The sequence below is a fragment of the Panicum virgatum genome, chromosome 2K (assembly GCF_016808335.1).
Source record: "Panicum virgatum strain AP13 chromosome 2K, P.virgatum_v5, whole genome shotgun sequence".
Classification (NCBI taxonomy): domain Eukaryota; kingdom Viridiplantae; phylum Streptophyta; class Magnoliopsida; order Poales; family Poaceae; genus Panicum; species Panicum virgatum.
This window is the reverse complement of record NC_053137.1, coordinates 65,463,351-65,479,446: the sequence shown is the minus strand read 5'-3', so window position 1 is coordinate 65,479,446 and position 16,096 is coordinate 65,463,351. Positions and strand designations below refer to the sequence as shown.

The window sequence follows — 16,096 nt, the reverse complement described above, 5'->3', positions numbered from 1 at the left end:
GATTAAGGCCCTGTTTGGGGGAGCTTAAGCTTCTCCAAAAGCTCAACTTGGAAAAGCTCCACTTGATTCCCTAGAAAGCTGCTTTTCAGAGAAGCTATCTAGTCTATTTGGGGGAGCTTATCCAAAGCGCTTGTCAGGGAGCGGAGCTCCGGCCGCGCCATCAAGGGAGCGGAGCTCCGGCCGCGCCATCAAGGGAGGGAGCTCCGACCGCCGCCGACCCCCGGTCGCGCCGCCTAGGGAGCTCACCCCCACCGCCGCCGAGCCCCGGCCACGCCGCTCGAGGGCGCTGGAGCTCCGGCACGCCGCCCAGGGAGCTCGCCCCGGTCGCGCCGCTCGGGGGAGCTGGAGCTCCAGCCGCGCCGCCCAGGGAGCTCGCCCCCGCCCCCGCTGAGCCCCGGGCGTGCGCACTGGGGAGCTCACCCCCGCAGTCGCCGAGCCCCGGCCGCGCGCCCTGGGGGGAGCTCTGGGCGGCGCGGCCATGGGGGGAGCTCTGGGCGGCGCCGACCATCGAGGGGGGGAGCTCGGGGTGGCGCGGCCATGGGGGAGCAAGGGTCCGCGAAGCCCCTGCACCGCCGCGCGCTGGATCTGGAGCCCCTGCGCCGCCGCTGACCTCGAGGGGGGGGGAGAGGAGGCCGCCGGATGCGTGGGAGCGGGAGGCGGAGGTCGTCGAAGGAGGGAGCTCGAGGGGTGCCGGCCGTCGGCCGTCAAGGGAGGGAGCTCGGGGCGGCGCCGACCATCGAGGAAGGGAGCTCGGGGCGGCACGGCCATCGGGGGAGCTCGGGGCGGTGCCGGCAAGGGGGTGGGGGCCATGGCGGAGGCCGGCGAGGGGAGGACTCAAGGGGCGGCGGCCGGAGCAGAGGGGAGGGGAGGGGCGCGGAGGGGAGAGGAGGAGCAGTGATGGGCGGCGCGGAGGGGAGGTGAGGGGTGGCGGTGGTTGGCGCGGAGGGGGAAAAGGAGCGGGGAAGGAGGCGGACGACGGGACGAGCAAAAGCTCGGGAAGCTCCTCTCACCGTGCTTTTCGTCGCTAGGCAAAAATGAGCTTCTGGGTTTGCTCGCTGGTGGGAGAAGCAACCCCGTTTGGGGGAGCTTCTAGCTTTTCCAGCTACTTGGAGTAGCAGAAGCTGCAGGAAGCTCCCCCAAACAGGGCCTAAATCATGCCATGATTATGTTGGCCAGCATATAAGTAAGGCATTGAACAATAACAATAAGGGAGGAGGAGGAGGATAGATGGACCAACGACTCATACCATGGTAATGTATTTCCCTCCTATGAGGAGGATGAGCATATGGAGGGGAGGGCCGCCTCTCCAAATCCCAGTGGGACGATACGGCAGCGATGGATCCGGTGGCCACGGATCCAGCCAAGTCTGAAGGGCAAAAACGAGCTCAGCCCTTGTTTTGTTCCAAAATTTTCACTACAGCTAAGAAAATGTCGAGTTGGGGGCTAGAATGGTCTTTTTAGGATAAAATAATGAGCAATTTTCTTATGCTATAGAAATTTAAAAAACTAAAAAAAATTGAATTTAAGTTTTTACAAAATATTATGTAGCAACATAGATGCATACGTGAACTCGGTTTGTTATATTGATTCGTGGGCTCATGTTAACTATAATGCATTTTTCTTTATCACCATTGTGGTTTAAGCATAATATTAAATTTATGACGATTTTTATTTTCATTCTATGATGTTTTTAGACGTTTGTCACAGAAACTGGGCCCAAATTAGGGCTCGTATGGGCTATTTACAAATCTGTGACAAAAAATTATAAATCTGTGACAAGTAATGGCCCATGAGTGCTGTGTGCATATGTTTAGTACCACCTTGCTAGTTGAGCAAGGATGGAGCCAACTTATAAGCCTTTGTCCTCCAGTCATAGCACCTTCGGGTTGACTATTTTACGCGAAGCGAGGACGAAGGCGTAAGTGAGGTGCTATGTGTAAGCGGGCTTGCCTCTCGAAAGGGTTGGGTTGTGCGGTGTTAGAGAATGGGGTGTTACAAATGATATCAAATTGGCCCAGTAGTGACCCATGAGTGCTGCGTACACATATTTAGTACCACCTTGCTAGTTGAGCAAGGGTGGAGACAACTTATAAGCATTTGTCCTCCAGCTATAGCACCTTCGGGTTGACTCTTTTACGCGAAGCAAGAACAAAAGCGTAAGTGAAGTGCTATGTGTAAGCGGGCTCGCCCCTCGGAAGGGCTAAAATCTATAGTTTACGACCCTACAACACATGAAAAATTCTTGTACCTAGTTATAACTGGAATTTTGTTTATAGTTAGTGATAACTAGTTATAACTGGAATTTTGTTTATAGTTAGTGATAACTAGTTTATACTGAAATCACCACTGCTAACGTTTTTTAATTAACCGTTCCCAAGAAGAGAGCGAGAGCGCCGCGCTACCTGCACCGCGGTCGTGTCGCGTGTCCCGTCCCGTGCGACAAAGGGGCGCACGAGCGAACCGCTGGACTGGGCTCCACCGGACGCATACAGATGTGTACACAGGCACGACACGTTGCATTTCAGCCAAGTCCATCCAGGATTCCAGGTACAGTTACTGGAGTACTTACTACTGACACCACCGCTAGCTAGCTGCTCGGCGGTGGCATCACGGCACACATGCATACACACAGATCGAGCCATCACGCACACACGCAAACACCAGGCCAGTAACCTCTCAGATGCAGCACCGGCGGATCAGGATCACCCAAAAGAGCAAGGCACGGCACGCCGCCGGCGACGGGTCGTCGTCTAGACGACTAGACCTTGGTGAAGCGGAGGTAGCCCTTCTTGGAGGGCAGGTCGGCGGTCTCGAAGCCGTCCGGGAACAGCTTCCTGGCCTCGTCGTCTGAGACGCTGGGCCCGATGACGGCGCGGTCGCCGGGCTTCCAGTTGGCCGGGGTGGCCACCTTGCCCTTGTGCCTGGCGGCCGTCAGCTGCGAGTCCACGGCGCGGAGCACCTCGTCCATGTTCCGCCCCGTGCACGCCGGGTACAGGAAGCTCAGCTTCACCGTCTTGTCGGGCCCCACGACGTGGAGCGCGCGGGAGGGCAGGCTCACCCCGCGCGCGTCCTTCTCGTCCGGGTCCACCATGTTGAGCTCCCTGATGGCCCTGCGGTCCGGGTCCGCCATGATCGGGTACGTCAGTTTGGCCCCCGGCTTGAAGGCCTCGATGTCCTTGATCCACTCCTTGTGGGACGCCACGTCGTCGCAGGAGATGCCCAGCAGCTTCACGCCCCGCTTCTCGAACTCGTGCGCGTACCCCGCCATCGCCGCCATCTCCGTCGTGCACACCGGCGTGAAGTCAGCTGCGGGTTGATGTTCAGAGATTAGAGGAATTGATTGATGAAAAAGCTAGCATGAAGCCAAGAGAAGCACGGAGCGAGCGAGACAGCATATATACCGGGGTGGGAGAAGATGATGGCGTAGCCGTCGCCGACGAAGTCGTGGATGCGGATCCGGCCCTGGGTGGAGTCCAGCTCCAGGTTGGGGATGGTGTCGCCGATGGTGAGCCCCGGCATGGTGGCCTGCGTCGAGCTCCGGTTACTGCAAACTACAACTACCGACTCGTCGCTGCTAGTTGGTGTTACACGAGAGCACTGCTGGCAATGGTGGGAGGCCTGCCTGAGAAGTCACCGAGCGCAGCACATATATGTAGCCGAGCTGCCCAGGTCGGTGACGGACTGCGTGGAGAAGTGGCACCCCGGCGCGGTGCATGGGCGCCGCGTAGCCGGGCAGCCGGCCTCGTGGCAGCTGCCTCGGGCTCCTGCGCTCAGTCAGTGCGTTTGACCTGCCGCCTCGCTGGTCTTGCCGTCGGGACATCAGAACAAACCAGTGTGGCAGTGTCCAGTGATCCCGTGGTGAGCTGCAGCATTTGGTCTGTTCTGAAGCGGGCCGTGCAACATTTCGCCCAAGAGAATGGGCTTAACTAGTTTCCCGGCCTTTAAGGAAACGAGTTTTCCGGCCTAGTTCTGCAAACCGACATCGTGTTTGTTAAAGACAGGTTCCTCCCCAAGGCCTGAGAGGATTTCACGCGTACTGCACTCGTTCGCAGCACGCCACGTCGATGGACAGGCTTTCCGATTCGCTCGCTGCCACTCCGAGTGGTGGAGCTGGGACGCCTCCCTCTACGGATAGCGTGGGTCCCTCAGATCACAGCAAAAAGGTGTGCAGGATGGCCAGCTGCAGGATTCCCTCGCGTGGTGCAGCTGTTCCAAGGACATCGGTGGACCAGTGCATACTACAGAGTAAAAAAAAACATACCAAATGCAAACTAACTCCTTGGTGCCCCTGATATGTTTCTAAAAAAGACTGCTCTTTTATCGGCCACATGGGAGAATAAGCGCCGCTTCTCCAAAAGCTGAGTGTTAGCCAGCTCATAGAATTTTTGTAGTTGATGAACAATGCCAAAACTCTTAGGCTGCGTTTGGAAGTAGGAATTGAAGGCCGGAATCGTGAATTGGAACCGTACACGCCGCAATTCACGTGTTTGGACGGCTTCCGCATTGACAGCCGGAAACCTCCCTCCAATGCCGCGAAATATTGGGCCAGTGCGCGGGCACCCGCCCACAATTCGGAGACCTCCCGCCCGCATTGCTCGGCATCTTAATTCCCCCACTCCCCGCGTACCGGTTCATGACCAAAAAAAAAGAAAATGCCGACCCCGCCCCCTCCGCGGCTTCCTCTGGCGGGCGTCAATAGGCGCTAGGCGGACGGCCACCTCGGGAGGGCGCCACCGCCGCCGCCGTCCCCTCCGCCGCAGGTACCTGTCATCCAGCCCTCCTCCAGCAAACTTCCGTCCTTTCCCCTTCTTCTTGGTAGACCATCTCTCTCCCAATCTCCCCTGTGTTTCCTGGATCGATTTTTGTGCAGCCAGTTCAGATCGATCCATGACGTCTTCCTTCCCCTTAGATGTTTGCCTAGTACTCTAGAAGCCAGCAGCTATTCTTTGTGCAAGTGCAGAGCAGCCGGAGCCATCTCGCACCAAAACACAATTAAACACGCAATAAAAAACACAATTAAACACCATGACTTTTGTATTGTTTTTGCCCTTTTTTGATGTTACAGATAACCAAGAAACAGTCGGCATCAGGCTAATGTCAAGACGTCCAGCCCTTTTTTGATGTTACAGATAACCAAGAAGCACTTCGTACTCTACCGACACTGTGACACAGAACTTGCTAAAGCAGTGACGATGCACAATGGAGTCCACGCAAGCACATCCTTTTTATTCATTCAGCAACGAAACAAAAGCGTCACCACCAACATCATTATTCCAATCCAGCTTATTACCATCACTCACAATCTTAAGTCACGCACGCACGGAAAAGTGAATGAAAAAGCAACCACCATCACAATCGACAGTCGTCGTTCATCAGGTAGTCTTTGGGCCCGTCAGAACTCAGACGTCGCAGGTCAGCCACAGCGGCTCCTCGAACTGGCCCATCGGGTCCTCCCCGGCGGGCGCGCCCAGCGACAGCGCTTCCACCCCGAGCCCGGCGCTCAAGGGCCCCCACGCCGGCGTCCCGTTCTCGTAGGCGTTGCAGGTGAGCCGCAGGAGCCCCGACCCGTCGAGCCGGCACGCGTACAGGTCCCCGTACGGCTGGAACTGGTTGGGCCCCGAGATGGGCTCCGCCATCACGCCGCCGAGGTTCGCCGTGAACAGCAGCCACCGCGAGTCCGGGCTGAAGCACACGTGGTTGATCCGCTCCTGGTCCGCCTCCGCGCTGCCCTCGGGCCCGGCCACGGGCACGCGCCGGAGCCCGGACCCGTCGGGCCGCACCAGGTAGATGCTGAACACGGCCGGGTTCGCCGGGTCGTGCCGGTTCGACGAGAACGCGATCAGCCTCCCGTCGGGGGACCAGCTCGGCATCGTGTCGATCCACTCGCCCTCCGTCAGCCGCCGCACGCCGCCCTCCTCGCCGCGCGCCGTGTCGACCACGTACAGGTTCTTGTGCCCCGTGCGCCCGGACCGGAACACCAGCCACCGCCCGCAGGGGGACACCGCCGGGAACGCGTCGTTCCCGGCCTCGGGCCGGGTGAGCGCCCTCACCGTCGCGTCCACCTCCTTGCGGTCGTCGGTGAGCTCGCTTGGGTCGAACTCCACCCGCGCGATCCGGACCGTCGCCTTCGTGGTCTCGAAGATGGGCCCCGCCGAGGTGAACACGACGCCGCGCTCGGTCGGGCTCCACGTGGTGTAGAAGAGCCCGGGGTCCCTGCTGATCGTCCACCGCCTGGTGCCGTCGGACCGGAGGACCATGACGCCCGGCGTCGCGAAGAAGTCGCCGTTCACGGCGATGTGCGACGCGTCGGGCGAGAAGGACGGGAACGTGCCGTTCACGCGGAGCATCCGGAGGGAGCTCACGGGGCTCCGCACCGGCTGCAGGTAGGGGACAACAGAGTCGCCAGGCGCGCCGGCGCCGCGGAACCGGTGGTACCCGAGGCGCCCGCCCGACGGCGAGAAGAAGGGGTTGTAGTGGTGGAGCTCCGGGTTGAGGAGCTCCGTGAGCGGGGAGAAGCGCTCGGTCTCTAGGTCGAACAGCTCGATGTGCCGCTGAGCGCGGCCCTTCCGCCGCGTCGCGACCGCGATCCAGCTGCCCCCGCCGCGGCCGACAGCGGCGGGGGTGAAGCAGTGCAGCCCCGGCGGGGTCACGCGGCGCTCGCCAGCGGCGGTGGGCTCGAGGGTCTCCGGCGACACGTCCACCCGGAACACGCTCCACCACCCGTCGTCGGCGACGCGGTGGAAGAAGAGCGTGCGCTCCCCGTGCCAGGTCGGCCACCCGCCCCGCTCCGCGACGACGACGCGGCGCGCCGGGTCGGCCGCGCGGAACACGGCGACCTCCGTCTCCAGGACCCGGAAGTCGAACGCCCAGGGCCGGTCCCCGTACGACGCGACGGCGATGAGGTCCCCGGACGCCGACACGGCAGGGCTCATGTCCACGACGCCCCGCGGCGTGACCCGCTCCACCGCCTCGCCCTCGCCGCTCAGCCACGCCGCGTACACCGCCGCCCAGCTCCGGAACGGCCGGTCCGGCTTCTCGTGCGCGGAGACGAAGTACACCCGGCCGCCGCGCACCGTGGGGCGGTCGTGGAACAGGCTGCCCTCGGCCGCCGGGAGCGGCTCGGGGCGCTCGGACCCCGGCCGGGACAGGAACAGGCCCGCGGCGCCCGTCCGCTCGGAGACGAACGCGACCGCGTCGCCGGCGTCGTCCGCGAACTGGGCGTTGAAGTTGACGGACACGCCGTCCGTGTGGCGCCGCTCGTCGAGCTCCGGCGCGTCGGGGGCACCATCGTCCGTGGGGGCCGGCACGGCGACGGAGAAGACGTCGAAGCCGAAGCCGGAGACGCCGACGGAGGCGAAGAGGATCGTGCCCGTGGGCTCCATCGGGGCTCGAGAAGTGACTGGAGCTTTGTTTGGCTTGTGTGATGGACACGACGACACGACACGACTGATGGTGCGCGAGCCGTGTGAGCTGAGTTGGGAGTGAAACTGCAGTGGTGTGGTGTGGCCAGTATTTGTAGGTTAGTGGTGGGGCCAAGGCGCAGTCACGGGGTCCGCATGGAAAACGTTATCTGCTTGGAACGTGGCTGACGGGGCACTGCAGTGTGAACGAGCGTGTGGCAAACGGAATCTGTGGATCACGTAGCCGTCCCCGATCCGATCACTCGATCACGGCTGCGGGTCCAGCGTATCCTCTGAGCAGTTCGCGACAGAGGGCCACCGGCCACGTCACTAAAATGTGTACTAGTTTAGGGGCAGGGAGGTTAATTTTAGCTTCTAGTACTACTCCGTAGTACGAAACTGCCGTGGTTAGAGAACGTGTTGCCACTAAGTAAGTGGGAGGACGTGTAAAGTCAAAGCCATCGATGCTCTAAACTTGGGACTCCACGAGCATACAGCGGAGTGTACCTTACGCGAAAGGGAGGAAAGTTCATGGCACGGCACAGGTGTGTGTGAACGCAGGCGAGCAACAGGCCTGGTTGGCAGATTCGAGTTTTGGTTGAGGACACAAGGTGATAGGGATGATCCTATCTCGATTGAGCTTGATTGCCAAGAAACATTAGGCATCATCTGTTGGACTGACCATCCCCACGTTGCGACAGGAACTTTTTGGCGATCTGTGATCGCCTCTGCTTGCTACGAGTAGACTACACAGAGACATCGGGGTCGTGAGACCCTGGGAAGAGATGGTTTTGCTGCTCGTGAAGATATGCAGATGTGAACGCTGGCTCATCTTCGGACGATTCCGATTCTTCGGTCAAAGGGAAGATATCGATGTTCAAATTCGTGCGAAAGGTAAACTTTGCATTGGTTTGCATCAGATAGGCACGGCCCATTCTGGGTCCGGACATGATGTTGAGCCACAACTAGGCACGGGCGCACGGCCAACAAGCTTCTAATAATGCGTCGATTCAGAAAAAATATACATTGCAGCCTACAAACTATAACCATTTTTCTTGAAAAAAAAACAAATGACAAAATCTGACTTCTATATGCTAATGTGAGAGGCTCGGGCCGTTTCTATCACCCAATTAATCTATGACAGTGTGGGTGTTGGGTTTTTTAATAGAAAGTATTATTAATTTTTAACAGTATGTGGTTAAAATGTACTTTCAGAGATACAAACAAATATATGTTATTGTATTTAATTTGACCAAACTGTAGTATAAAATTGGACTTTTTTACATTATTAAACAACAGATCATAGCACAGTCTTAGTGGTAAGTGTTATCATTCAGGTACCAAAACTAGAAGCTTATTGGTAATTGTGCTGTCCCACACTCCTCTCTCGTCCTACGTGTCAGTACCTTGTAGCAGGGATACACACTCCTACTGCAGCAAGGTGTTCCCTCTATCACGTGCTGATTGACGGTGGGGCTGGCCTCAACGTCATCAGCTATGCAGCGTTCAAGCAGCTGCAGATCCCAGAGTCCAAGCTGACTCCCTCTCGCCCATTCTCCGGAGTGGGCCCACATCCGGTGTTCCCTCTGGGGACCATCACTCTGCCGGTCACGTTCGGGACCGAGGAGAACTTCCGCACAGAGAGCGTCCAGTTCGATGTTGCGGAGGTGAACCTCCCGTTCAATGCCATCATTGGCAGGCTGGCTCTCTACCGCTTCATGGCCATTGCCCATTACGGGTATTTGGTCCCGAAGATGCCTTCCCCTGCCAGTGTCCTCACCGTGCGGGGTGACCGCACCGCTGCCATCGCTGCAGTTGATAAACTGCATGCTCTGGCGGCAGAGGCTGCACGTTCCGAGGAGGACCCGTCCACCTCGCGAGCCAAGGTGCCTGCCAGGGCACATAAGGTTCAACCGTCCGACCCGGACAATGTTCCCGTGAAGACCATGCAGATCGGAGCGGACTCCTCCAGGACCACCCGCATCGCGGGAAACCTGGAGGAGAAATAGGAAGACGCGCTCATCACTTTCCTCCGGGCAAATGTGGACGTGTTCGCCTGGGAACCGTCACAGATGCCCGGGATCCCCAGGGAAGTGATCGAGCACCATCTGAGGATCTATCCCAACGCCACGCCGGTACGCCAGAAACCTCGGAAGCAGTCCGTGGAGCGGCAGAACTTCATCCGTAAAGAAGTCCGCAAGCTACTACACGCTGGCTTCATCGAGGAGGTCCACCACCCCGAGTGGTTGGCCAACCCGGTCGTCGTCCCAAAGGCCAACGGGAAGCTTCGGATGTGCATCGACTACACCAGCCTCAACAAGGCATGTCCTAGAGACCCCTATCTTCTTCCACATATCGATCAGATTGTGGACTCCACCTCCGGGTGTGACCTTTTGTCTTTCCTAGATGCTTACTCTAGTTTCCACCAGATACAGATGTCTAGAGAGGATAGGAAACATACTGCTTTTGTAACAGTGGATGGACTTTATTGCTATATTGTCATGCCATATGGTCTGCGGAATGCCTTACCCACGTTTGTGCGAGCTATGAACAAAACTTTCTGCAATTTAATTAGAGATATAGTTGAGGTGTATGTCGATGATATAGTAGTCAAGACTAAGGTAGGGCCAACACTAGTTGAGGACATGTCCCTCGTCTTCGACCGACTGCGCGCCACGCGCACGAAGCTGAATCCCGAGAAGTGTGTTTTCGGCGTCTCGACAGGGAAGCTGCTGGGTTTCCTGGTCTCACATCGAGGCATCGAGGCAAACCCAGGCAAGATCAAGGCAATCGAGGCGATGAGGCCTCCTGGCCGTATCAAGGACGTCCAGAAGCTTACTGGATCTCTGGCCGCTCTTAGCCGCTTCATTTCAAGGCTGGCTGAGAGGGCCCTCCCCTTCTTCAAGCTATTGAGGAGGTCCGGTCCATTCTCTTGGACTGAAGAGGCTGAACAAGCCTTCCAGGAACTGAAGCAGCACCTCACCTCACTGCCAGTATTGGTGGCTCCAGAGCTAGGTGAGACGCTGTTTTTGTATCTTGCTGCATCTGCAGAGGCGGTCAGTATGGTGCTGGTGGCCGAGAGGACGGAGCAAGCTCGCCAGGGGGACACCAGGGTCCCCACGGCCAAGGATGGTGAGCCGGACCACGGACATGGGGGTCCGGCAGCCACTCCTCTGTCTGAAGGTCCGGACCTCGGACAAGCGGGTCCAGAGGAGCCTCGACCCAGTGGGAACCCAGAACCGCTGGGGGCCCAAGGACCTGACGTGGTGGACAAGGGCAAGCCGGACCCGATGGCCAGGGTCCGGACCATCCAGAAGCCAGTCTACTATGTCAGTGAAGTCCTCCACGAGGCAAAGGCCAGGTATCTTGAGACGCATAAGCTTATCTATGCCATACTTATTGCGTCTAGGAAACTGCGCCACTATTTTCAGGCACACAGAGTTGTCGTAGTGACCTCTTATCCACTGAGAGCGATCCTGCACAACTCTAACGCCACGGGCAACATCGCCAAGTGGGCAGCAGAGTTGGCTGAGTTCCAGCTGGACTTCCAGCCCCGCCATACAGTCAAAAGCCAAATCCTGGCTGATTTCATAGCAGAATGGACTCCTTCCCCAAGCAATTCTGGGGGTCCGGACCTCAACGCCAGACCCCCGGAGCCGGAAGTCAGGACACCAGTCTTCACCGAGCCCCATTGGACACTCTTCTTCGACGGGTCTGTCCGCAAGCAGTGGGCAGGAGCTGGTGTGGTCCTCATCGACCCGAATGGAGATCAGCTGAAGTACATGGTGCACCTTGAGTTCAAGGCTACCAACAACATGGCAGAGTACGAAGCTTTGATCTTTGGCCTGACACAAGCCCTATCTCTAGGGGTCCGGCAGCTCCTGGCGAAGGGAGATTCTTAGCTGATCATCAAGCAGGTCCGGGGGGATTGCAGCTGCAACAATCCCCAGCTCGCGTCATACCTCATTCGCGTGAGGAAGCTCGAGAAGGACTTCGACGCCTTGGAACTGCAACATGTTCCCCGCGAATTCAACTCAGCAGCAGATGATCTCTCCGTGAGAGCATCTGCCTGGGCACCCATGCCCGAGGGCATCTTTGAAAGCCGGTTGCTGAAACCTACCGCCCAGCCTGCCAAACTGGGTAAAGGGGATCAAGCTAACACCTCGAAGCTAGCGGTCCCGGCGGCATTCCATCCGTGGTGCTCGCCCAGGGTTGTGTGCGCTGTTAAGGATCCTGGAGACCTCATAGACCCACTCCCACCTACTCAGGGAGGTCCCGATGCATGGATCTCCGAGATCTGGGACTACCTGAAAGACAATATCCTTCCTGATGACGATGTGTCCGCTGAGCGCATAGTACGATTGGCTAAACGCTACGCGGTGGTAGAAGGGAATCTTTACCGCCGTGGCACCAATGGTATCCTCATGCGGTGCATTTCCCAGGAAGAGGGCCACGAGTTGCTCACGGAGATCCATGGAGGCGAGTGTGTAAGTCATTCCTCATCTCGCACGCTTGTTGGTAAGGCCTTTCGGCATGGCTTCTACTGGCCGACAGCACTCCAAGATGCAGCTGAGCTGGTAAGGTCCTGTAAAGCATGCCAGTTCCATGCAAAGCAAATACACACACCGGCTCAAGCTCTGCAAATGATCCCGCCCTCATGGCCATTTGCCGTATGGGACGTGGATATCCTGGGGCCGTTTCCCCCGGGCCGTCGGCGGGTATCGGTTCCTCTACGTCGCCATTAACAAATTCACAAAATGACCGGAGGTTACCCCTGTGGTGAACATCACCAAAAAATCAGCAGTCACATTCCTCAAGTCCATTGTGTGCAGATTTAGCATCCCAAGCCGCATCATCGCGGACAACGGGACCCAATTCAAAAGCAGACTCTTCCAAGAGTACTGCGAGGACATCGGCATCCAGCTATGCTTTGCGTCCGTGGCACATCCCCACAGTAATGGACAGGTCGAGAGAGCGAATGCAGAGGTCCTTAGGGGACTCAAGACCCGCACTATAACTGCTTGAAGAAGCATGGTGCAAAATGGGTTGATGAGCTTCCGTGCGTGCTATGGGGCAACCGGACCACACACAACCAAGCCACCGGGGAGACCCCATTCTCCCTGGTCTATAGGGCTGAAGCATGCCTGCCCCCGGAAATTCACCTGGGCTCACCACGGGTCCAGGCTTTTGACGAATCCATGCAGGAACAACTGCGGCGTGACGATGTGGACTTCGTTGACGAACGAAGGTGGCGGGCAGCAATCCGAAATGCACGCTACAACCAGGCGCTCAAGTGTTATCATCAACGGTTCATGCACAGTAGGGAGCTCCGGGCAGGGGACCTCGTCCTAAGGCGGATCCTGAACCGAGCATGGCTCCACAAGCTCTCCCCCAGCTGGGAGGGTCCCTTCAAGGTTACAGAAGTATGCCGGCCCGGATGCGTTCGTCTTGCCACAGAAGAAGGGGTGCCGCTACCCAACCCATGGAACATAGAGCATCTACGTAAGTTTTACGCTTAGATAGAGCAGGTAATGAATTTTTCCTTTGTAATAAGATAGGATCAGCATGCAGTCCAGAGCGGTGGGGGTCCGTCCTCGTAAACCCGGCCTCTGGCATCCATCGCACCATCGGCTAGCATTAACGTGTGGCCCAGAGCGGTAGAGGTCCGCCCTCATAAACCCGGCCTCTGGCATCCATCGTGCAAGCCATATATATCAAGTTGCAAAGGAAAGATTTGCTCCCAGTTCTGTCTTTGTGTCAAAAATTTATTTCGCATTTCGATTCTCGAGCTTTTCCCTTTCTAACCCCCGCGTGGACTTCCACTCTTGTCTCTACAGCTAAGATCTGTATTGAGTTGCCGGACTGCCGTACAGGTCCGGACCCCCTTGCTGCTGGGAGAGGGGTCTAGAACCCTAGGGACCTACTCTGGAGAGGGGGTGCTTGTTTCCTGGGGTGGTCCGGAGTCCTGTGTAGCCGCTTAGCCGGTTCCGTACCCAAAGCCTACACGCTCCACCACCCTGTAACGAGTGCTCTAGTACCCGGAGCTGGGTAATTAGGGGTACGGACCTCGTTCTAGCTCAAGGGTTGGCTTCCTAAGTCCTACACGGCAGGTCCAGCTCCATATCTCAAAGGGTCGAGTACGACAGAATGGCCTCACCCACTGCTAGGGAGGGGTTCGGAACATCGGAGCTAGGTCCGGTAAAGTCGTGCTTGTTTCCTGGAGTGGTCAGGAGCCCTGTGTAGCGGCTTAGCCTGGTTCTGTACCCTAAGTCTACACACTCCACCACTCTGTAATAAGCATCATGCTGCCTGGACCTGCGTATCCGGAGGTCCGGACCTCATACTAGCTTGGGGGCCGGTTCAGAATAGGTCCCGCGGGCCTGCTACTAAGCTTTGACTTTGAGTGGTATGCAGGTTAAGTCTTGACTGGTGGTAGCTAGTTTCAAACCATTGAGCCTACCTACCAGGGGGCCCCGGCATCCGCTTTAAGGCTTCATGCAGATCGAGGTCCGGTCTCGGTGGTAGACATACTCAAAAAACTAAGCCTGTCTCCCAGGGGGGCGGAGCGTTCGCTTTGAGCCAGATACCAAGGATCGATTCTGCATGCGTCAAACAGCTAAGTTGCAGTATCATTACTACCATCTCAGCGATTTTGATTTTCCTCTCTGTAGTTTTTTCTGCTATTCAGGGAATAAGTCGCTCGTTTGACTTACAATCTGTGCTACACCTATGCCCAAGAACACTTGTTCAACCTCATAGGGGGGGTCTGTAGCGTCTTCTCGGCTCGGATGGCAGATAGGTTCTAACAACTGAACCTATCTACCAGGGGGCCAGGGCGCCGGGGTGCTGCATATCGCAAACCAGAGCAACTGACAAACAGCTAAGTTGAAATTTCTTCTATTAAAATTTCAACAAGTACAATATTTTTATATAACACAAAAAACAAAAGTTCTACTGCTGTGATGGTCCAGCTCAGAAATCTGCAGGCTCCCGCTTGAAATAAGCAGCTACAAAGTCGACGACCTCCCGCACGCTTTCCCGAGCGGAGGCTTCCGTCTCTGCCACTGGACCATCGACGACGGGGGCTAGCGAGATGACAGGGTCGTGGCTCCGGAGGCAGGTCAAAATATACTCCGCCACCATCCGGCACAGCTCACGGCCCTCGGCTTCAAGGTGGCCAACGAGGATTGGCTCCAGGCGCCGGAGTCTCTCTGAAGCAGAGTTCAGCACCGGGAGGGCGTCAGCAATTGAAGCTGGCCGCTCCGCCACTTGGATTGGACTCATTCCAAATGGCACCAGAGCTGAGCTTGCTTCGCCCGCCCAGTCGATGATTTGCTGGGCCCCCATGCGCTGGTCCTCCTGCAGCTTCCGGGCTGCCTCCTGGACCGCCTCCTGCTGGCGGGTCTTCTCCTGGAGCGAGGCCTCCTTCGACGCCGCTGACTCCTTCAGGGTCTTAAGAGACTCGCGCTGGCGCGCAAGGGCCTGCTCCATGATGGTGGTGAGGGATTCCCGCCATGCAAGGGACTTCCTCTCCTCCTCGAGCTCCATCTCGGCAACAGCCTGCCGGTTGGCGGTCTCCTGCAGCTCCTGGCGCCATCGATGCAGGGACTCGGAGAGTTTGGCGAGCTCCTGCTCGCGGACCTCGAGTCCCTAGCTGCGAGACTCGAGCTTGAATCGCTGGGCCGCAAGGCTGGCCTCTTCCTTGGCAATAACCTCCTCCCGCAGCTCCAGGGCTTTCTCCCGTCCCGCCGCCACGAGCTCCCGGTCGAACACCTTCCGGAGCCCTTTCCTATAGAACTCAAGGTCGGCCTCAAGCTCGGACCGGGAGGCAGCAGCACGGGAGGCTTCGGCATTCGTGCGCTCCTCCAGGCGGATGTGCCAGTCGCCGAGACGCTGACGCTCGCTCTCTAGAGCTGCCCACTCCCGCCGGAATGCTGCCTCAGCGGTAGAGGTCGCCTCTTCTATCATCCGCGGGACCCGGACCAGCACCCGGGGGAGGGGAACCGCATCCTACTCTGGGGGACCCTGCAAGAGCCGCCTACCAGAGACCACCTCCAGCTCTTCCTCTGCTGCAGGTTGGGAGCTGGGGGTGGGGACATCTGTCACAGACGTCGGGCCCTCAGGTGCCGAGGTGCTCGCCGTTGCTGCATCCGCTGCCGCTGTGCTCGCCGTCGCCAAGCCCAGTGTCGGCGCGTCTGCCGCCGTAGCCGGGGCCTCGGGGGCCACCGCGTCGGGCGTTGCGGCGCCTGGCACTAGCGCATCCGCCGCCGCTGCGTTGGGCGCCATCGGGTTAGCAGAGGTCGCCACACCTGAGGTTCCCACGTCAGCCGTCGCTTTCGCCGTTGCTGCCGAGGCACCGGTCGCCTGGACCCTCGCTGACGAGCCAGCAGCGGCGGAAGAGCTGCTTGGGCGAAAGGCCCTGGCGAACAAAGAGAAGAAACTCTTCAGCAAAAAGCAAAACACTGGGAATAAAGGGAGTGAACGGAAGAACACTTACCCCGAACCGCCGGGCTTCCAGCGTCCACGGAGGCTGGGCGACCGCTGCTGCCCTGGTGGTGGTGGAGGTTGTTGCTGTTGCCGCTGCTGCCCTGGTGGTGGCGGTGGTGGTGGACGTTGTTGCTGTTGTTGTTGGTGCTGCTGCTGCCAAGGAGAGGCACGATCCGTCGGCGGTGGTGGCGGCGCAGCTACTCCAGGGG

At 58.2% G+C, this 16,096-nt stretch overlaps 2 protein-coding genes across 2 annotated transcripts; both read right to left on the bottom strand.

Annotated features, from left to right (window-relative positions):
- Positions 1-2,496: 2,496 nt before the first annotated feature.
- On the bottom strand, positions 2,497-3,615 carry LOC120696243 (1-Cys peroxiredoxin PER1-like). Its single transcript, XM_039979368.1, has 2 exons — positions 3,402-3,615; positions 2,497-3,306 (listed from the first exon to the last, which is right to left on the bottom strand). Exons 1-2 carry the CDS (start codon positions 3,517-3,519, stop codon positions 2,759-2,761), a joined length of 666 nt encoding a protein of 221 aa, XP_039835302.1. The 5' UTR covers positions 3,520-3,615; the 3' UTR covers positions 2,497-2,758.
- A 1,489-nt stretch (positions 3,616-5,104) lies between these two features.
- Positions 5,105-7,492, bottom strand: LOC120694641 (tol-Pal system protein TolB-like). The gene has a single exon (XM_039977825.1). It carries the CDS (start codon positions 7,380-7,382, stop codon positions 5,400-5,402), a length of 1,983 nt encoding a protein of 660 aa, XP_039833759.1. The 5' UTR covers positions 7,383-7,492; the 3' UTR covers positions 5,105-5,399.
- Positions 7,493-16,096: the final 8,604 nt, after the last annotated feature.

What these genes read in the sequence shown, in the direction of transcription:
- LOC120694641 (XM_039977825.1), bottom strand. Translation starts at nt 7,382, where the DNA reads ATGGAGCCCACGGGCACGATCCTCTTCGCCTCCGTCGGCGTCTCCGGC.
- LOC120696243 (XM_039979368.1), bottom strand. Translation starts at nt 3,519, where the DNA reads ATGCCGGGGCTCACCATCGGCGACACCATCCCCAACCTGGAGCTGGAC. An exon ending in CATCATCTTCTCCCACCCCG is followed by an intron (nt 3,307 to 3,401) that starts GTATATATGCTG and finishes ATCAACCCGCAG; the next exon opens with CTGACTTCACGCCGGTGTGC.